At 36.9% G+C, this 23,595-nt stretch overlaps 1 protein-coding gene across 1 annotated transcript in view; it reads right to left on the reverse strand.

Moving 5' to 3' along the window:
* Positions 1 to 23,595, reverse strand: part of LOC128647450 (probable ATP-dependent RNA helicase DDX60) — a 728,313-nt gene that overhangs the window by 701,752 nt on the left and 2,966 nt on the right. The window contains exon 3 of the mRNA XM_053700236.1: positions 13,816 to 14,154. Within this exon, the coding sequence (XP_053556211.1) occupies positions 13,816 to 14,154 (339 nt within the window). The remainder of the gene's footprint in view (positions 1 to 13,815; positions 14,155 to 23,595) is intronic.

A 23,595-nucleotide genomic window follows, 5' to 3' on the forward strand; every position in this document is an offset into this window, starting at 1 on the left:
ACCAAACATATCACCTGTAAATACAGACTTATTAATTACTATCTATCTATATTTTAAGGACATCATTTAGTATCATGAACACTAATTATAAACACAAACTTATCCCTTTAACCCAATTTATTTTGTAAAGGACACGATTTACGGACATCATCTATATTGTCTGTATACACAGACTCACCTATTTCTTATATGTTTTCCAAAGGAAAACGTTTTGAACACTAGATATCCCGTCTACATACACGGACTCAAATATTAAATTCACTGTCACAGATAACCTTTTTACACTTAGATAAGTCACACTTTGTTATGGTAGTATAAATACTAGCTTATTTTATAAGCGCCAGTGGTAATCTTTATTTGTACAATCTATCTTAACCCAAACTACTGAGGAGGAGTAGTTTCATATCCGCCAGGCATTTAGGATTTATAGTAAGCGCCAACCCTCATTTTACCATATCACTTTATCTCTTGGAAACCAACTGACCGGCGCCAATGACATATATGCTATTAATCTACGGCTTTCTTAAATCTTCCATGAAAAAAATTACCTCCAAATTATTCATCAAAATTATTTAACTCATAACCAAATGCAAATGTAAAATGCACTATACTTAAAGGGACACTAACCCCAATTTTTTTTCTTTCATGATTCAGATAGAGCATGCAATTTTATGCAACTTTCAAATTTACTTCTATTATCAATGTTTCTTAATTCTCTTGCTATCTTTCCGCTAGAGTTCTGCGGCCAAAGGGGTGCGTTAGCTACGCATGCTTTTTTTCCCCCGCACCTTTTAAATATCGCTGGTATTTAGAGTTCACAGAAGGGCTGCGTTAGGCTCCAAAAAGGGAGCGTAGGGCATATTTACCGCCACTGCAACTCTAAATACCAGCGGTGCTTACGGACGCGGCCAGCTTCAAAAACGTGCTTGTGCACGATTCCCCCATAGGAAACAATGGGGCAGTTTGAGCTGAAAAAAAACCTAACACCTGCAAAAAAGCAGCGTTCAGCTCCTAAAGCAGCCCCATTGTTTCCTATGGGGAAACACTTTCTAAGTCTGCACCTAACACCCTAACATGTACCCCGAGTCTAAACACCCCTAGCCTTACACTTATTAACCCCTAATCTGCCGCCCCCGCTATCGCTTACCCCTGCATATTTTTTTTAACCCCTAATCTTCCGCTCCGTACACCACCGCCACCTACGTTATCCCTATGTACCCCTAATCTGCTGCCCCTAACACTGCGGACCCCTATATTATATTTATTAACCCCTAATCTGCCGCCCCCAACGTCGCCGCCACCTACCTACAATTATTAACCCCTAATCTGCCGACCGGACCTCACCGCTACTATAATAAAGTTATTAACCCCTAATCCACCTCACTCCCGCCTCAATAACCCTATAATAAATAGTATTAACCCCTAATCTTCCCTTCCTGACATCACCGACACCTAAGTTCAAGTATTAACCCCTAATCTGCCGACCGGACCTCACCGCTACTCTAATAAATTTATTAGCCCCTAAAGCTAAGTCTAACCCTAACACTAACACCCCCCTAAGTTAAATATAATTTTTATCTAACGAAATAAATTAACTCTTATTAAATAAATTATTCCTATTTAAAGCTAAATACTTACCTGTAAAATAAACCCTAATATAGCTATAATATAAATTATAATTATATTGTAGCTATTTTAGGATTTATATTTATTTTACAGGCAACTTTGTATTTATTTTAACCAGGTACAATATCTATTAAATAGTTAATAACTATTTAATAGCTACCTAGTTAAAATACTTACAAAATTACCTGTAAAATAAATCCTAACCTAAGTTACAATTAAACCTAACACTACACTATCAATAAATTAATTAAATAAAATACCTACAATTATCTACAATTAAACCTAACACTACACTATCAATAAATTAATTAAATAAAATACCTACAATTAAATACAATTAAATAAACTAACTAAAGTACAAAAAATAAAAAAAGAACTAAGTTACAAAACATAAAAAAATAATTTACAAACATTAGAAAAATATTACAACAATTTTAAGCTAATTACACCTACTCTAAGCCCCCTAATAAAATAACAAAGCCCCCCAAAATAAAAAAAATGCCCTACTGTATTCTAAAATACAAATAGAAAAGCTCTTTTACCTTACCAGCCCTTAAAAGGGCATTTTGCGGGGCATGCCCCAAAGAATTCTGCTCTTTTGCCTGTAAAAAAAAACATACAATACCCCCCCCAACATTACAACCCACCACCCACATACCCCTAATCTAACCCAAACCCCCCTTAAATAAACCTAACACTAAGCCCCTGAAGATCTCCCTACCTTATCTTCACCACGCCGGGTATCACCGATCCGTCCAGAGGAGGCTCCGAAATCTTCATCCAAGCCCAAGCGGGGGCTGAAGAGATCCATCATCGGGCTGAAGAGATCAATCATCCGGCTGAAGAGGTCCATCATCTGGCTGAAGAGGTCCATCATCGGGCTGAAGAGGTCCATCATCGGGCTGAAGAGATCCATCATCCGGCTGAAGTCTTCTATCAAGCGGCATCTTCAATCTTCTTTCTTCCGGATCCATCTTCATCCCGCCGACGCGGAACATCCATCCTGGCCGACGACTTCCCGACGAATGACAGTTCCTTTAAATGACGTCATCCAAGATGGCGTTCCTCAAATTCCGATTGGCTGATAGGATTCTATCAGCCAATCGGAATTAAGGTAGGAAAATTCTGATTGGCTGATGGAATCAGCCAATCAGATTGAGCTCGCATTCTATTGGCTGTTCCGATCAGCCAATAGAATGCTAGCTCAATCTGATTGGCTGACTGGATCAGCCAATCGGATTGAATTTTCCTACCTTAATTCCGATTGGCTGATAGAATCCTATCAGCCAAACGGAATTTGAGGGACGCCATCTTGGATGACGTCATTTAAAGGAACCGTCATTCGTCGGGAAGTCGTCGGCCAGGATGGATGTTCCGCGTTGGCGGGATGAAGATGGATCCGGAAGAAAGAAGATTGAAGATGCCACTTGATAGAAGACTTCAGCCGGATGATGGATCTCTTCAGCCCGATGATGGACCTCTTCAGCCGATGATGGACCTCTTCAGCCCGATGATGGACCTCTTCAGCCGGATGATGGATCTCTTCAGCCGGATGATGGATCTCTTCAGCCCCCGCTTGGGCTTGGATGAAGATTTCAGAGCCTCCTCTGGATGGATCGGTGATACCCGGCATGGTGAAGATAAGGTAGGGAGATCTTCAGGGGCTTAGTGTTAGGTTTATATAAGGGGGGGTTTGGGTTAGATTAGGGGTATGTGGGTGGTGGGTTGCAATGTTGGGGGGGGTATTGTATTTTTTTTTTTACAGGCAAAAGAGCAGAATTCTTTGGGGCATGCCCCGCAAAAGGCCCTTTTAAGGGCTGGTAAGGTAAAAGAGCTTTTCTATTTGTATTTTAGAATCGGGTAAGGAATTTTTTTATTTTGGGGGGCTTTGTTATTTTGTTAGGGGGCTTAGAGTAGGTGTAATTAGCTTAAAATTGTTGTAATATTTTTCTAATGTTTGTAAATTATTTTTTTATTTTTTGTAACTTAGTTCTTTTTTATTTTTTGTACTTTATTTAGTTTATTTAATTGTATTTAATTGTAGGTATTTAATTAACTTATTGATAGTGTAGTGTTAGGTTTGATTGTAGATAATTGTAGGTATTTTATTTAATTAATTTATTGATAGTGTAGTGTTAGGTTTAATTGTAACTTAGGTTAGGATTTATTTTACAGGTAATTTTGTAATTATTTTAACTAGGTAGCTATTAAATAGTTATTAACTATTTAATAGCTATTGTACCTGGTTAAAATAAATACAAAGTTGCCTGTAAAATAAATATTAATCCTAAAATAGCTACAATATAATTATAATTTATATTGTAGCTATATTAGGGTTTATTTTACAGGTAAGTATTTAGCTTTAAATAGGAATAATTTATTTAATAAGAGTTAATTTATTTCGTTAGATAAAAATTATATTTAACTTAGGGGGGTGTTAGTGTTAGGGTTAGACTTAGCTTTAGGGGTTAATAAATTTAATAGTGTATCGGTGAGGTCCGGTCGGCAGATTAGGGGTTAATACTTGAAGTTAGGTGTCGGTGATGTTAGGGAGGGCAGATTAGGGGTTAATACTATTTATTATAGAGTTATTGAGGCGGGAGTGAGGCGGATTAGGGGTTAATAACTTTATTATAGTAGCGGTGAGGTCCGGTCGGCAGATTAGGGGTTAACAATTGTAGGTAGGTGGCAGCGACGTTGGGGGCGGCAGATTAGGGGTTAATAAATATAATATAGGGGTCGGCAGTGTTAGGGGCAGCAGATTAGGGGTACATAGGGATAATGTAGGTGGCGGCGGTGTGCGGTCGGCAGATTAGGGGTTAAAAAAATTTATTAGAGTGGCGGCGATGTGGGGGGGGGCCTCGGTTTAGGGGTACATAGGTAGTTTATGGGTGTTAGTGTACTTTAAAGCACTGTAGTTAACAGCTTTATGAACCGGCGTTAGCCCAGAAAGCTCTTAACTCCTGGCTTTTCTCTGCGGCTGGAGTCTTGTCGTTAGATTTCTAACGCTCACTTCAGCCAAGACTCTAAATACCGGCGTTAGGAAGATCCCATTGAAAAGATAGGATACGCAATTGGCGTAGGGGGATCTGCGGAATGGAAAAGTTGCGGCTGCAAGTGAGCGTTAGACCCTTTCCTGACTGACTCTAAATACCAGCGGGCGGCCAAAACCAGCGTTAGGAGCCCCTAATGCTGGTTTTGACGGCTAATGCAGAACTCTAAATCTAGGCGTTTATTTGAAAAAGAAGGCATCTAAGCTAAGGAGCCAGACAATTTTTGGTTTAGAACCATGGACAGCACTTTTTTATTGGTTCTGTCCAATCAGAAAGGACAACCCAGGTTGTTCACCAAAAATGGGCCGGCATCTAAACTTACATTCTTGCATTTCAAATAAAGATACCAAGAGAATGAAGAAAAATTGATAATAGGAGTAAATTAGAAAGTTGCTTAAAATTGCATGCTCTATCTGAATCATGAAAGAAAAAATGTGGGTTCAGTGACCCTTTAACCCCTTAATGACCAAGGACGTACGCCACACGTCCTCAAAAAAAAGACAGTTAATGACCGAGGACGTGTGGCGTACGTCCTTGGTCTGGAAAGCAGCTGGAAGCGATCCTGCATGCTTCCAGCTGCTTTCCGGTTATTGCAGTGATGCCTCGATATCGAGGCATCCTGCAATAACCCCCCTTGGCCATCCGATGCAGAGAGAGCCACTCTGTGGCCCTCTCTGCACCGGACATCGGTGGCCGGTATCGTTGGTGGGTGGGAGCAAGTCTGGAAGGCGGGTGGTCGGCCATCGATGTGCCGAATGGAGTGGAGGGGGGCGGGATCGGGGGCGGGATGGGCGGGAGCGCGCATGGGAGCGCGCGCGTGCACGGGGGGCGGCGGGCGGGCGCGTGCACGGGGCGGGAGCGGGAGGGAACCGCTGCACTACAGAAAAATAAACTGGGAAAAGTAAAAAAAAAAAAAGTTTTTAAAGCTGTAAATAAACAGCTAAGGGACCTGGAAGGGGTGGGGGGTTGATCTTGGGGGGGAAGCTACACTACAGAAAAGGTCATTTAAAAAAATAAAAAGGCACATTTTTTTTACTACACTGGGTACTGGCAGACAGCTGCCAGTACCCAAGATGGCGCCCATTAAGGCAGAGGGGGAGGGTTAGAGAGCTGTTTGGTGGGGGATCAGTGAGGCTGGGAGCTAAGGGGGGATCCTACACATCAGCATATGTAAATATGCTAAAAAAAACACAAAAAAGCCCAAATATAGCTTTTATTTTAGTACTGGCAGTTTCTGCCAGTACTTAAGATGGCGGGGACAATTGTGGGGTGGGGGAGGGAAGAGAGCTGTTTGGGAGGGATCAGGGGGTCTCATGTTTCAGGTGGGAGGCTGAGCTCTACACTAAAGCTAAAATTAACCCTGCAAGCTCCCTACAAGCTACATAATTAACCCCTTCACTGCTAGCCATAATACACGTGTGAAATGCAGCGGCATTTGGCGGCCTTCTAATTACCAAAAAGTAACGCCAAAGCCATATATGTCTGCTATTTCTGAACAAAGGGGATCCCAGAGAAGCATTTACAACCATTTGTGCCATAATTGCACAAGCTGTTTGTAAATGATTTCAATTTTTTTTAATTTTTAATTTGATCGCATTTGGCGGTGAAATGGTGGCATGAAATATACCAAAATTGGCCTACTACACTACACTAAAGCTAAAATTATCCCTAAAGGCTCCCTACATGCTCCATAATTAACCCCTTCACTGCTGGGCATAATACACGTGTAGTGCGCAGTGACATTTAGCAGCCTTCTAATTACTTAAAAGCAACGCCAAAGCCATATATGTCTGCTATTTCTGAACAAAGGGGATCCCAGAGAAGAATTTACAACCATTTAAGCCATAATTACACAAGCTGTTTGTAAATAATTTCAGTGAGAAACCAAAAGTATGTGAAAAAAATTAGTAAAAAAGTGAACGATTTTTTGTATTTAATAGCATTTGGCGGTGAAATGGTGGCATGAAATATACCAAAATGGGCCTAGATGAATACTTTGGGATGTCTACTAAAAAAAAATATATACATGTCAATGGATATTCAGAGATTCCTGAAAGATATTAGTGTTCTAATGTAACTAGCGCTAATTTTGAAAAATAATGGTTTGGAAATAGCAAAGTGCTAATTGTATTTATGGCCCTATAACTTACAAAAAAAGCAAAGAACATGTAAACATTGGGTATTTCTAAACTCAGGACAAAATTTAGAAACTATTTAGCACGGGTGTTTTTTGGTAGTTGTAGATGTGTAACAGATTTTGGGGGTCATAGTTAGAAAATTATATAAGTTATTTTTTTTATAGTAAATGATAAGATATGATGAAAATAAATGGTATCTTTAGAAAGTCCATTTAATGGCGAGAAAAACGGTATATAATATGTGTGGGTACAGTAAATGAGTAAGAGGAAAATTACAGCTAAACACAAACACCGCAGAAATGTAAAAATAGCCTTGGTCCCAAACGGACAGAAAATGGAAAATTGCTGTGGTCATTAAGGGGTTAAGGCATTAAAGGGATATTAAAAACCTATTTTTTTTCTTTCATGACTCAGATAGAGAAATCATGAAAGAAAAAATGTGGATTTCTCATCCCTTTAACTGATTATGTTTTTATTACCATGCATAATGAGTCTGTAAAGCTTTGAAAGATATTCTGACAAATTAGTTATAGCACGGTGAGAGTTTGCCTCTTTACTTTATTAGTTACCTTTAAATACCAGCTTCAAACACAATTTATAGTTAGTAGCAAAAAAGGAATTATTTCATCTTAATTAATGATTAAACAGTTTGAAAGAGATGGAAGCAAAAGAGAAAACAATAAACTGCAGCAGAGAGAGTAAGAGAGCATTTGGGACTTTATAGTGAGGAGATAGGGATGTGAATTAGAAAGAGCTTGGAATGTGCTTGCATCAGTCAATATGCCTCTCATTAAACATGCATGCTTTGGGACCATGTCCGCTGCACATCGATAAATGTGGACAGCGTATGCTGTCGGCATTTATCATTGCACCAGCAGTTCTTCTGAACTGCTGGTGCAATACCACCCCCTGCAGATTTGCGGCCAATCGGCCACTAGCAGGGGTGTCAATCAACCTGATCGTATTGGATCGGGTTGATTTCCGGTGATGTATGTCCGCAGCCTCAGAGCAGGCGGACAGGTTATGAAGCAGCGGTCTTTAGACCGCTGCTTCATAACTTTTGTTACTGCCGAGCCTTCACAGTTTGATAAATAGGCCCCTTTGTCAGTGAATAGGAACTGATTGTCAGGTAAATACTCATGAGTGCTGAATCACATAGCCTACATTTTGTGCTAATTGTGAGTCATCTAGGCTGGTAAACATGTTAAGCAAAATGTAATGTTTTTGTAGTTGCTTTCAGTCATTTGTGTGATTTATCAGCAGAATGGCTTAGGGCCAAATTACGAGGGGCACGCTATTTATCGTTCCTGCTCGCTCACTAACTCCGCTAGAAATAAACTTTTTGCATGCATCGGGTAGCACTTGTAATACAAATTGAACGTTTGCGCTAACCTGACGCACACAAAAAGCCCAACTTCAAATATCGTAACCGCATTAATGTGTTCCCCCATAGACTTCAATAAAGCACAAAAAAAACACCCTACTCGCACGTAAACCTAATCGCATTTTCTCAAGTGGGCCAACCCAACACAAAAATATACATTTTTGACATTACAGTGTTCTTCACATAGAAGAAAATGTTCTATTTATACAGAAATATTTTTTTATATATATATCTGATGTTTTTTGGTACAATATATATCTATACCTATATATATATATATATATATGTATAAATATATATATATATATATATATATATATATACATACACATGATTATATGTACGTAAAGATATGTATATATATATATATACATACACATGATTATATGTAGGTAAAGATATGTATATATATATATATATATATATATATACATACACATGATTATATGTAGGTAAAGATATGTATATATATACATACACATGATTATATGTAGGTAAAGGTTTGTATATATATATATATATATATATATATATACATACACATGATTATATGTAGGTAAAGATATGTATATATATATACATACACATGATTATATGTAGGTAAAGATATGTATATATATATACATACGCATGATTATATGTAGGTAAAGATATGTATATATATATATATATATACATACGCATGATTATATGTAGGTAAAGATATGTATATATATATATATATATATATATATATATATATACATACACATGATTATATGTAGGTAAAGATATGTATATATATATATATATATATATATATATATATATACATACACATGATTATATGTAGGTAAAGATATGTATATATATATAAACATACACATGATTATATGTAGGTAAAGATATGTATATATATATACATACACATGATTATATGTAGGTAAAGATATGTATATATATATATATATATATATATATATATATATATATATATATTTATATATACATACACATGATTATATGTAGGTAAAGATATGTATATATATATACATACATACACATGATTATATGTAGGTAAAGATATGTATATATATATACATACGCATGATTATATGTAGGTAAAGATAGATATATATATATATATATATAAATATATATATATATATATAAATATATATATATATATATATATATATATATATATATATATATATATATATATATATATATATATATATATTAGAAGCAAAGGGTTTTCGTAATGTGAGCCACACCTAGGTGTGGGCCACACTGGAGGCGCAAAAAATATTAACACCAGTACGAGATAAGCTGCTGGAGTAAACAAAAGAGTGTGGTCACACTACCCTTGCAGGTGATCACACCGTATTGGTACAGAGAAAAACAAAGTAGAGTTCACTACACAGCGCTAATCTCACAATATATAGTGTACTGTTTCAATACACCTAGTGAGACAGTATTATGACATAAATGTTTCAAGCAATGATTCCTACAGAGAGTGCGTTGCTACAATGTTTCCATATAATTATTAAGAAGTAAATAAACACATGTGATTTATCAGCTGTTGTTTCAATATTACAGTTACTAATATGTAAAGAATATAAAGTTCCAAAATATGCTGGTAAAGTCTTAAAAAAGCAAGGGTGTTCTATCTTCCAATTGAACGTTCAGTAATGCAGACATAGAATGACAACAATCCCAAATGGCCTCACAGGCTACTCACATTAGGTGACCTCAATCGTATGAGGTAAGGAACGGGTGTTTTGGACGTACTAGGCCCCTGCGCTGATCCTCCGGTAGCAAGCTTGTGATCCTGTGCGTTGTCTCAGATAGATTTTTGGTTTGTCAGTTGGAGCCAAAGCGCGAAGTCTATTTCAAATCTCTTCACTCCCCGGGATCTCCAATGCTGATGTCGGCAACGGTTCTTTGCCTCTTTAATAACTCTTCAGGATGTAGGTGCTTGGTTTGAATCTTGATAAATACTGTAATCCAAAAGATGTCAGCTCCTGTTTGTTTTCAGAGCAGAACACATTATAGTAAAGATATTTCTCTTCCCCTTTGTCACAGTGCAAAATAGGAAGCTGATTCTTGTTGCTCCTCCAGTCCAGCCAGTCCAGCCAGGAGTTATTAAAGAGGCAAAGAACCGTTGCCGACATCAGCATTGGAGATCCCGGGGAGTGAAGAGATTTGAAATAGACTTCGCGCTTTGGCTCCAACTGACAAACCAAAAATCTATCTGAGACAACGCACAGGATCACAAGCTTGCTACCGGAGGATCAGTGCAGGGGCCTAGTACGTCCAAAACGCCCTTTCCTTACCTCATACGATTGAGGTCACCTAATGTGAGTAGCCTGTGAGGCCATTTGGGATTGTTGTCATTCTATGTCTGCATTACTGAACGTTCAATTGGAAGATAGAACACCCTTGCTTTTTTAAGACTTTACCAGCATATTTTGGAACTTTATATTCTTTACATATTAGTAACTGTAATATTGAAACAACAGCTGATAAATCACATGTGTTTATTTACTTCTTAATAATTATATGGAAACATTGTAGCAACGCGCTCTCTGTAGGAATCATTGCTTGAAACATTTATGTCATAATACTGTCACACTAGGTGTATTGAAACAGTGCACTATATATTGTGAGATTAGCGCTGTGTAGTGAACTCTACTTTGTTTTTCTCTGTATATATATATATATATATATATATATATATATATATAGGAATATATATTTCAAAATTCTTAGAACATATTTCCCTATGTGAAGAATGTTTGAATGTGAAATATTAACAGTAAATACATAAACACTTTATTAAATATGAATATTTCATATTTATACATCTATATGTATGTATCCCTGCATTAAAGTGCTTTGCCTGCCTTTTTTTAACACCTGAGACCTCATATCTTTGAGCCCTTATAACTTTTTTGTGCAATATTTTTTTAAGAAAATATTTATTAGATAGTGTTATTATTATGAGTGTAGCTGTACTTTTACATGTAATTTTGATGTGTTTTGTGACATTTTTTATTCAAGCAGTTAACCAGAGCTCTGAAGTCGCGCTAACTAGACAAGTGCACAGCGGAAAAATTAGTTTCAGTTCGTTTCGGACCGATTCGCGGTTTTTTCTAATTTTGTTTCGGATCGATTCAAATTTGGATACATTCGAATGTATTTGTTTCGGATTCATTCGTATTCGAATAAATTTGGATGTATTTGGATGTATTCATTTCGGATTCGATTCGTAAATTCGGAAGTTCGATATGTGTTGATTCAGATGGTTCTAAGTTACACAAACAGAATTATTTCACTGTTTTGTCTCACTAAATGGCACTAAATTTAATTTTTATATTGAATTGTGATTAGTCTATGGCCATTCGAATGTAACAAATAAATCTATTTGTTACAAATGCATTTGGATTAGTTTAGTTTCGTTGCTAGGGTAATTAGGAAATTCGAATCGAATCGAATCTCCAAATTTGGCGAATTTGGCCGAATTTCGATTAAAAACTAAATGAAAGGCACATGTCTAGCACTAACCCAATGCACGTTAAATTCAATTACAATAGAGAGAACATTACTTTCAACAAAAATGCGATAATCCTGATATCGCTCATGTTTAACTATTAGCACGCTACTCATAATCTGGCCTTTAGCGTGCATTTTCAGTTCTCAGAATAAAAAAAATCTAAATTTTCAAGGTTAAATTAAAAGAAAGGGGGGCATAGTTTTTTAAAAATAAAGTATATTGCATATATTAGTCAGACAGACAGACAGACAGAAAGATAGATAGATAGATAGATAGATAGATGATAGATAGATTAGACAGACAAATAGATTTCTTTACGTCACATAATTTAAGCATTTAAGAAATTTGTCTCAAAGTTTCATGTACTATTAAAGGGACATGAAACCCAATTTTTTTTTATGATTCAGAAAGAGCGTGCAATTTTACACAACTTTCCAATGTACTTCTATTATCTAATTTGCTTCATTCTCTTAAAATTCTTTGTTGAAAAGCATAACTAAATTGTTTAAGTAGCTGCTGATATGGGTGAGCCAATAGCCCCATGCTATTGGCTCACCCATTTGCATTGTTATTTCTTCAACAAAGGATACCTAAAGAATGCAGCAAACTAGATAATAGAAGTAAATTGGAATGTTGTTTAAAAATGTATTCTCTATCTGAATCATGAAAGAAATGTGTGTTTCATGTCATTTTAAGTAAACTAAAGTAGGAATAGGAAATAAAAGATATATCTCACTTATAAGCCTGCACCCTTGGGGCTAGATTACGAGTGGAGCACTATTTAACAATCACTCGCTAACTCTGCTAAAAGTAAGTTTTTTTCACCCATCGGATTGCACTCGTATTACAAGTTGAAAGTAAAAAAAATTCACTTGAGCACTACCCTGACAAGCGTAAAAAGCTGAAGTTAGAATATTGCTACCATAGACTTCAATGGATGGTGAAAAGTGGGGGGAAAAAACACCCTACTTGCACGCAAACCCGATCACATTTTCTCAAGTGCGCTAACATAAAAATATGAATATTTCACTTTCCATTGTTCTTGACATAGAAGAATATGTTCTATTTATTCATGGATACAGATTTCTATACATATATATATAATGGTATTTTGGTACAATACACAGTGTATATATACCTATATAACTACCAATATACCTATATAATTATTTATAAGTCCCTGCATAAGTCCCTGATGAAGTGCCTCCGGGCAGGAAACACGTCAGACGTTTCATTCTTAGTGCTCCCTCCCGAGCTCACTTGTATCTTGCTTATATTTAGACTTTTAATAAAGTCGGCTTTTACTTGAATTTTTGGCGGCTGAAGTGTTTTCCTTGTAGCAGATCTTCATTACATTATAATTATTTATATATAGGTATATATATATATACATATCTATTTAAAAATAGTTAGAACAAATTTTCCTATTTGAAGAACATTAGAGTGTGAAATATTTACAGTAAATAAATAGTTAAATACTTTAGTAAATATGAATGTTGCGTAAATATAATTTTAAATGTTTTCATCTACTTGACTGCAAAGGCTCTAATGCACTTATATACAGTATATGTTTATATATGTGTACATATGCATTTATGTGTTTATATGTGTATATATGTCTATAAACATACATACATACGTATATTTAGACATGTATATGTATCTCTATGTTAAAACACTTTGCATGCCTTACACCTAAGACCTCATATCTTTGAGCCTTTATAACTTTTTTGTGCAATATTTTGTAATCATTTTAATTAGATTGTGTTATTATGAGTGTAATTGTACTTTTACATGAAATTTTGATGTATACAACGTTTTGAGCGTAACAGTTAACCAAAGCTTTGGGGTCCCGCTAAACTGACGCAAGTTAAATTTAATTGCGCTTGAGTGATCGCATTTACCTTCAACTTGTAATACATGTGCAACTTCAGATGATAAACCTGATATCACTTGCGCGTAACTGTTAGTGCTCTACTTGTAATCTGGACCTTAATATTTAGCATTAGGGTCAGAATATTCAAACCCAATTATTGCCATCAATTATTCACTGAAAAAAGTCACATTGCAATTTACCTTCTCCATATATAACCTTTGATGTCTCCCACACTTTATATGGAATCCGTACACTCTAAGGTTATCAACCTCTTGTCCAGCAATGAGGACAACATTTATTTTGTTTCCCAGAGCATTGAGCATTAGCAGATTTAAAAAATATGTCTGAGAAACATTAATTCCTTCATCAGATACCATTAAAAAATAAGGATAATTATCACTGAGAAACATATTCCATGATGGGGATAAAAAGTTGGAAAAAGTATAAATGTCTGTATCTGTATTTTTCTCCAGGTGTAGTTTCAGTTGAGTCCGTAAAGACATTAGATCAGGTCTTTTGTGATAAAAATATTCAATCTCCTGTAGATAAAATAATTTGCATTACTGAAACAATATTCACAGAGGGTCATTACAATCAATAGTTTAGATTCAACAAAACTCACAGCTATGGCAAGATTATTTCTCCCTCTACAGGCAACTGTGAGATTCATAAAAAAAAGGGATATTCATTTATAGGGGCTGTGATGTGTGAGCTAAGGATGCACATAAAAAACTGTTTAAAGGTACAGTAGAATCAAAATTTAACGTTTATGATTCAGACAGATCATACAATTCCAGTTTACTTGTAATACCAAACTTGCTTCATTTTCTTGGTATTCTTTGTTGAAGAGCCCAGGAGCAGCAATGTACTACTGAGAACTAGCTGAACAAATCTGGTGAGCCAATGACAAGAGGCAAATGGGATAGCCACCAATCACCAGCTAGCTCCCAGTAGTGCTTTGCTGATCCGGAGACTACCTAGGTATGCTTTTCAACAAAGGATACCAATAGAACAATGTAAATTTGCTAATGGAAGTAAAATAGAAATGTGTTTAAAATTGCATGATCTATCTGCATAGTAAAAGTTACATTTTGAAAGGGATTTGGGCATAATTTTAGATAGCAAGCTAAAGATGGGTGCACAATGCAGATCAGTGACGTCTACGGCAAATAAGATATTAGTATGTATTAAAAGAGGCATTGATTCAAGGGAGGAAAGCATAATTATGTATATAAATCCCTGGTTAGACCTGACCTTGAGTATGAAGTGCAGTTCTGGGGACCAATCTCATAAAAATACATTGCAGAAAAAGTTCAGAGAAGGACGACAAAACTAATAAGGGAAATGGCGAATTTAAGCTATGAGGAGAGATTAGCCAAACTAGATTGTTTTCTCTAGAAAAAAGGTGTTTGATAGGTGACATGATCATTTATATAAATATATTCAAGGGTAAATACAGAGATGATAGAAGCTCTGTTTATTGGAATAATTTTTTTTTGACAAGAGGTCACAATTTAAGACTGGAGGAAAGTGAGATTTAATCTCCAGCAACTTAAACTTTTTTTCACTGTAAGAGCAATCAAATTGTGAAACTCATTACCTAAGGAGGTAGTAAATGCCAATACCTTAGATACATTTAAAAATGGTTTAGATACATTTCTGGCTAGAAACAGAACTTAAGGATATGAGTAATAAATGGGTCACTTTTTTAATGGGATTAATTTAAGATCAACTGGAGCTTTTATTGTAAATGTATTAAGATTTGTATAGGTTGGACTTCTGTCTTTTTTCAACCTTATCTTCTATGTTACTATGTTACTTTACTGATCTTTTAAACTAGGTAGCTACAACATATTCTCAAAAATATATGACATTTCCTACATCTTCCAATAGTATAATCTTCCAGCTTGAAATATAAAGTAAAGTATACAGAATATAATGTAGATCACAATAGGACTTGATAAGCAACATTTTTTGAGGCACTGATTTTATTGTAAAAAGTACCAAGTTGCTGAACATTAAATGAAAATGGATATAGTTAAACTTAACATCTGGTGAAACCTACGCTTGTAAAATGGAATCAGGATGCATGTGAACCTGCAGCATAAAAGAAGCTGAAGGTACTTTACATTAGCCAGATATTTTAAAGCTTTATAGCTCCTTTTAACACTTATGCTATAAATTAAATTTAAGTTAGTAATTGCTCATATTTATAAGCTGCTGAATATCTGTTAGAAGTCTGAGATCTGTGCTCTTATGGAGATAGGGATATACATAACACATTAATACAATTAGCAACCAGATTAAAAGGGTAAAGGAACATATAAAGTGCTTTGAAGGGACACTGTTGTCTCTGGTCTTGGACAACTCTGTTAACAATGACCATCTATATCAACTTCTGTAACAATAAGTTTAATATCCATGAGCTTTATATTTTCCAATGAACATTATACTGACGGACAAGAATATCAGCAAAGAAGAATTTAACTTACATTATTTTAATTCTTTGCTTTTTTTTTCTTGGTATACACATAGCTATGGCCTGTTATGTTAATTGGTATATATGTATGACAGGGGTATTAATCTGCAAACCTGGCTGATAAAATAGCTGATTCATTTACATAGGAATAAAACGATGCAATATTTTCTATAAAATGTAATAACTCTGTAAGCAACATTGTAGACCATTCCATAAACAGGTCTATGGGCCAGATTACAAGTGTCCTGCTAATGACAGCGTGGGCGTAGTAAGCAATATCATTGGATCTAGATAACATTAGCATGCTTTGATATCACAAGTCCATAGTAACGCACTTTAGCCAGGTATTACAATTTGAAAATTATACGGCTAGATTATGAGTTGTGCGTTAGGGTTAAAAAGCAGCGTTGAGAGGTCCCAACGCTGCTTTTTAACGGCCGCTGCTATTACAAGTCTTGCTGGTACAGGTGTACCGCTCACTTTTTTGGCCAGACTCGGAAATACCGCAAATCCACTTAAGTCAATTGGGTATCTTATATTTTCAATGGGACTTGCATAGCGCCGGTATTACGAGTCTGACCAAAAGTGAGCGGTACACCCTCTCCTGTCAAGACTGGTACCCCATTTTAAAGTCAGTAGTTAAGAGTTTTACACTACAACGCCGTAGCAAAAAACACTTAACTAAAGTGTTAAAAAGTACACTAACACCCATAAACTACCTATTAACCCCTAAACCGAGGCCCCCCCACATCTCAAACACTAAAATAACAATTTTAACCCCTAATCTGCCGAACCCGGACATCGCCACCACTATAATAAATATATTAACCCCTAAACCGCCACACTCCCGCATCGCAAACACTAGTTAAAATTATTAACCCCTAATCTGCCACCCCCAACGTCGCCGCTACTATATTAAAGTTATTAACCCCTAAACCTAAGTCTAACCCTAACCCCCACTAACTTAAATATAATTTAAATAAATCTAAATAAAATTACTATAATCAACTAAATAATTCCTATTTAAAACTAAATACTTACCTATAAAATAGGCTTTTTTATTTTGTTAGGGGGATTAGAGTAGGTGTAATTAGTTTAAAAATCTTGTAATTATTTTATTATTTTCTGTAATTTAGTGTTTTTTGTACTTTAGATAATTTTATTTAATTGTAATTAATTGTATTTAATTTAGGGAATTAATTTAATTGTAGTGTAGTGTTAGGTGTAATTGTAACTTAGGTTAGGTTTTATTTTACAGGTAAATTTGTCTTTAATTTAACTAGGTAGTAATTAAATAGTTAATAACTATTCTACCTAGTTAAAATAAATACAAAGTTGCCTGTAAAAAAAAAAAAAAAGGTCTAAGCTAGCTACAATTTAACTATTAGTTATATTGTAGCTATTTTAGGGTTTATTTTATAGGTATTTCGTTTTAAATAGGAATTATTTAGTTGATTATAGTAATTTTATTTAGATTTATTTAAATTATATTTAAGTTAGTGGGGGTTAGGGTTAGACTTAGGTTTAGGGGTTAATAACTTTAACCCCTTAACGACCGAGGACGTGCAGGGTACGTCCTCAAAAAAAAGGCAGTTAATGCCTGAGAACGTACCCTGCACGTCCTCGGTGTGGAAAGCAGCTGGAAGCGATCCTGCTCGCTTCCAGCTGCTTTCTGGTTATTGCAGTGATGCCTCGATATGGAGGCATCCTGCAATAACCTTTGGTAGCCATCCGGTGCAGAGAGAGCCACTCTGTGGCCCTCTCTGCACCGGAGATCGGTGGCTCCCTTCGTTGGTGGGTGGGAGCCGGACCGGGAGGCGGGTGGCGGCCATCGATGGCCCTGGTTATGTGCAGGGGGGGCGGGATCATGGGCGGGGATGAGCGGGGGCGCGCACGGACGCACGCGCGTGCACGGGAGGGCGGGGGCGGGCGCGTGCACGGGGAGGGAGCGGGTGGGAACCGCTACACTACAGAAAATGTATTAATAAAAAATTATTATATTATTATAAATGTCTAAATATTTAAAAAAAAAAAAAGATCAGCAAGGTGGTGGGGGTTTGTCTGTGTGGGGGGGGGAAGCTACACTACAGAAAAAAGCCAAACAAAAATAAAAAAAGCACTTTTTTTTGCAAACTGGGTACTGGCAGACAGCTGCCAGTACCCAAGATGGCCCTCAATGAGGCATTTTAAAAAAAACCTTTTATTTTAGTACTGGCAGACTTTCTGCCAGTACTTAAGATGGCGGGGACAATTGTGGGGTGGGGGAGGGAAGGGAGCTGTTTGGGAGGGATCAGGGGGTGGGATGTGTCAGGTGGGAGGCTGATCTCTACACTAAAGCTAAAATTAACCCTGCAAGCTCCCTACAAACTCCCTAATTAACCCCTTCACTGCTAGCCATAATACACGTGTGAGGCGCAGCAGGATTTAGCGGCCTTCTAATTACCAGAAAGCAACGCCAAAGTCATATATGTCTGCTATTTCTGAACAAAGGGGATCCCAGACAAGTATTTACAACCATTTGTGCCATAATTGCACAAGCTGTTTGTAAATTATTTCAGTGAGAAACCTAAAATTGTGAAAAATTTAACTTTTTTTTCAATTTGATCGCATTTGGCGGTGAAATGGTGGCATGAAATATACCAAAATGTGCCTAGATCAATACTTGGGGTTGTCTACTATACTACACTAAAGCTAAAATTAACCCTACAAGCTCCCTAAAAGCTCCCTAATTAACCCCTTAACTGCTGGGCATAATACACTTGTGGTGCGCAGTGGCATTTAGCGGCCTTCTAATTACCAAAAAGCAACGCCAAAGCCATATATGTCTGCTATTTCTGAACAAAGGGGATCCCAGAGAAGAATTTACAACCATTTATGCCATAATTGCACAAGTTGTTTGTAAATAATTTCAGTGAGAAACCAAAAGTTTGTGAAAAAATTTGTGAAAAAGTGAACGATTTTTTGTATATGATCGCATTTGGCGGTTAAAAGGTGGTATGAAATATACCAAAATTGTCCTAGATCAATACTTTGGGATGTCTACTAAAAAAAATATATATACATGTCAAGGGATATTAAGGGATTCCTGAAAGATATTAGTGTTCTAATGTAACTAGCGCTAATTTTGGAAAAAAGTGGTTTGGAAATAGCAAAGTGCTACTTGTATTTATGGCCCTATAACTTGCAAAAAAAGCAAAGAACATGTAAACATTGGGTATTTCTAAACTCAGGACAAAATTTTGAAACTATTTAGCATGGGTGTTTTTTGGTGGTTGTAGATATGTAACAGATTTTGGGGGTCAAAGTTAGAAAAAGTGTGTTTTTTTCAATTTTTCCTCATATTTTATATTTTTTTTATAGTAAATTATAAGATATGATGAAAATAATGGTATTTTTAGAAAGTTAGTTTAATGGCGAGAAAAACGGTATATAATATGTGTGGGTACAGTAAATGAGTAAGAAGAAAATTACAGCTAAACACAAACACCGCAAAAATGTAAAAATAGCCTTGGTCCCAAACGGACAGAAAATGGAAAAGTGCTGTGGTCATTAAGGGGTTAATATAGTGGTGGCGACATTGGGGGCGGCAGATTAGGGGTTAATAAGTGTAGGTAGGTGGAGGCAACATTGGGGGTGGCAGATTAGGGGTTAATAAATATAATGTAGGGTTCGGCGATGTTGGGGGCAGCAGATTAGGGGTTCATATGTATAATGTAGGTGGCGGCAGTGTCCGGAGCGGCAGATTAGGGGTTAATAATATAATGTAGATGTCGGGGCGGCAGATTAGGGGTTAATAAGTGTAAAATTAGGGGTGTTTAGACTCAGGGTTCATGTTAGGGTGTTAGGTGTAAACATAACATTAGTTTCCCCATAGGAATCAATGGGGCTGCGTGTAAACGCTGCTTTTTTGCAGGTGTAAGGTTTTTTTTCAGCCAGCTCTCCCCCATTGATTCCTATGGGTAAATCGTGCACAAGCACGTTTAGCCAGCTCACCGCTAACGTAAGCAGCGCTGTTATTAGAGTGAGATGTGGAGCAAAATTTTGTTCTACGCTCACTTTTTTGCGGTCAACGCCGGGTTTGTAACAACCCGTAATACCAGTGTTGTCTGTAGGTAAGCGGTGAGCATAAACTGCTCTTTAGCACCGCATAGCTTCTAACGCAAAACTCGTAATCTAGGTGTTAGTTTGCTCTCGAGCAAATGCCAAAACTGAGCTGGAATGCTTTGTGCGATTTGAGATCCGAAGTAAACTGTAAGGGGTAGATTTATTAAAGGGATATTCCAGCCAAAATTTAAATGCACATAGATAAATTAAATCTTTGAATAGAAAAATATTTGCAATATACAGGTATTGGCAAAAATGCTTCTAGAAAAAGTTATCACTGTTTTAGTGCTAGCATTTTTCTCTGCACGTGCATGTGAAGCATAGGTAGATATTCTCAGTGCACCAGCATTTTAAATACTCCAGCTGCTCAGAGCACCAGTGGGGCTTGTATCATGTCTGTAATTAACAAATTGAGTCATTACCAGATGGTACAAGCTCCATAGGCTCTCTGAGTAAGAGTTGTGTATAAAATACTAGTGCACGGCGCATACTTAAATACACTTTTTAAATAGCTATAGCTTTTATTAGAAGCATTTTTGTTAAAACATGTATATTACAAAAATGCTTCTATTCAAAAGTGAAATGCATCCATGTAGATTCCATTTTTCGCTGGAATGTCCCTGTAAGCAGCGGGTGTTTCATTCTACGCCCATCGTTTCAGGCTCGCCTGAAACGGAAGTTAAGAAGCTGTGGTGGCGGACTGAATTTTAGGTGGCGGACTGAAATCATCCTGATTCAAAATGATCCGGATGATTGGCCGTCGGTGAGCTGTGGGCAGCATTGCACATGCATTTCACTAAAAATGCTTGTGCAATGATAAATGCCAGCAGATTATGCTGTTGGCATTTAGCGAGGTTGAGCAGACATGATTCACTACAGAAAATCATGTCCACTCAACCATTAACAAATCTACCCCTAAGAGTTAAAAAAAAGTTGTACAAAACACATGTAAAATATATTAAAATAAAGTATCACACACATATGTATACTTGGGTTAAAAGGGATATAGTATATGGCAAAGTGTTTGACTGGGATGGGCTCAAATACTTTGAAACATGCAATATCCTTTTTAATAAATTTCAATCTGCTAGATTACGAGTTATGAGTTATAACACCTGCAATCGTGGAAAGAAAAGTTGTGTAACGCAGCCCCATTGATGTCTATGGGGGAAAAAAACGTTTAAACCTAACACCCTAACATAAACCCCCCGTCTAAACACCCCTAATCTGCCCCCCACCGACATCACTGGCACCTACATAATGTTATTAACCCATAATCTGCCGCCCCCGATATCGCCGCCACCTAAATAAAGCTATTAACCCCTAATCTGCTGCTCCCAATATCACCGCAACTATACTAAAGTTATTAACTCTTATTCCCCTGCACCCCAACATCGCCCACACTATAATAAATCTATTAAGCCCTATTCTGCCGCTCGCTGACATCGCCGCCATAAATAAAGTTATTAACCCCTAAACCTCTGGCCTCCCACATCACTACCACTAAATAAACCTATTAACCCCTAAACCGCCAGCCCCCCACATCACAACAACCTAAATTAAACTATATTAACCCCTAAACTTAACCCTGACCCTAATGTAACCCAAAGCCTAACCCTAACCCTAACGTAACCCTAACCCTAACACCCCCTAACTTTAACATAATTAAAATACAGGGAGTGCAGAATTATTAGGCAAATGAGTATTTTGACCACATCATCCTCTTTATGCATGTTGTCTTACTCCAAGCTGTATAGGCTCGAAAGCCAACTACCAATTAAGCATATTAGGTGATGTGCATCTCTGTAATGAGAAGGGGTGTGGTCTAATGACATCAACACCCTATATCAGGTGTGCATAATTATTAGGCAACTTCCTTTCCTTTGGCAAAATGGGTCAAAAGAAGGACTTGACAGGCTCAGAAAAGTCAAAAATAGTGAGATATCTTGCAGAGGGATGCAGCACTCTTAAAATCGCAAAGCTTCTGAAGCGTGATCATCGAACAATCAAGCGTTTCATTCAAAATAGTCAACAGGGTCGCAAGAAGCGTGTGGAAAAACCAAGGCGCAAAATAACTGCCCATGAACTGAGAAAAGTCAAGCGTGCAGCTGCCAAGATGCCACTTGCCACCAGTTTGGCCATATTTCAGAGCTGCAACATCACTGGAGTGCCCAAAAGCACAAGGTGTGCAATACTCAGAGACATGGCCAAGGTAAGAAAGGCTGAAAGACGACCACCACTGAACAAGACACACAAGCTGAAACGTCAAGACTGGGCCAAGAAATATCTCAAGACTGATTTTTCTAAGGTTTTATGGACTGATGAAATGAGAGTGAGTCTTGATAGGCCAGATGGATGGGCCCGTGGCTGGATTGGTAAAGGGCAGAGAGCTCCAGTCCGACTCAGACGCCAGCAAGGTGGAGGTGGAGTACTGGTTTGGGCTGGTATCATCAAAGATGAGCTTGTGGGGCCTTTTCGGGTTGAGGATGGAGTCAAGCTCAACTCCCAGTCCTACTGCCAATTTCTGGAAGACACCTTCTTCAAGCAGTGGTACAGGAAGAAGTCTGCATCCTTCAAGAAAAACATGATTTTCATGCAGGACAATGCTCCATCACACGCGTCCAAGTACTCCACAGCGTGGCTGGCAAGAAAGGGTATAAAAGAAGAAAATCTAATGACATGGCCTCCTTGTTCACCTGATCTGAACCCCATTGAGAACCTGTGGTCCATCATCAAATGTGAGATTTACAAGGAGGGAAAACAGTACACCTCTCTGAACAGTGTCTGGGAGACTGTTGTTGCTGCTGCACGCAATGTTGATGGTGAACAGATCAAAACACTGACAGAATCCATGGATGGCAGGCTTTTGAGTGTCCTTGCAAAGAAAGGTGGCTATATTGGTCACTGATTTGTTTTTGTTTTGTTTTTGAATGTCAGAAATGTATATTTGTGAATGTTGAGATGTTATATTGGTTTCACTGGTAAAAATAAATAATTGAAATGGGTATATATTTGTTTTTTGTTAAGTTGCCTAATAATTATGCACAGTAATAGTCACCTGCACACACAGATATTCCCCTAAAATAGCTAAAACTAAAAACAAACTAAAAACTACTTCCAAAAATATTCAGCTTTGATATTAATGAGTTTTTTGGGTTCATTGAGAACATGGTTGTTGTTCAATAATAAAATTAATCCTCAAAAATACAACTTGCCTAATAATTCTGCACTCCCTGTATAGCTAAATTAAACTTACAATTATTAACTAAATAATTCCTATTTAACACTAAATACTTACCTGTAAAATAAAATCTAAGCTAGCTACAATATAACTAATAGTTATATTGTAGCTAGCTTAGGTTTTATTTTCATTTCACAGGCAAGTTTGTATTTATTT

The sequence above is a fragment of the Bombina bombina genome, chromosome 2, assembly GCF_027579735.1.
Source record: "Bombina bombina isolate aBomBom1 chromosome 2, aBomBom1.pri, whole genome shotgun sequence".
Classification (NCBI taxonomy): domain Eukaryota; kingdom Metazoa; phylum Chordata; class Amphibia; order Anura; family Bombinatoridae; genus Bombina; species Bombina bombina.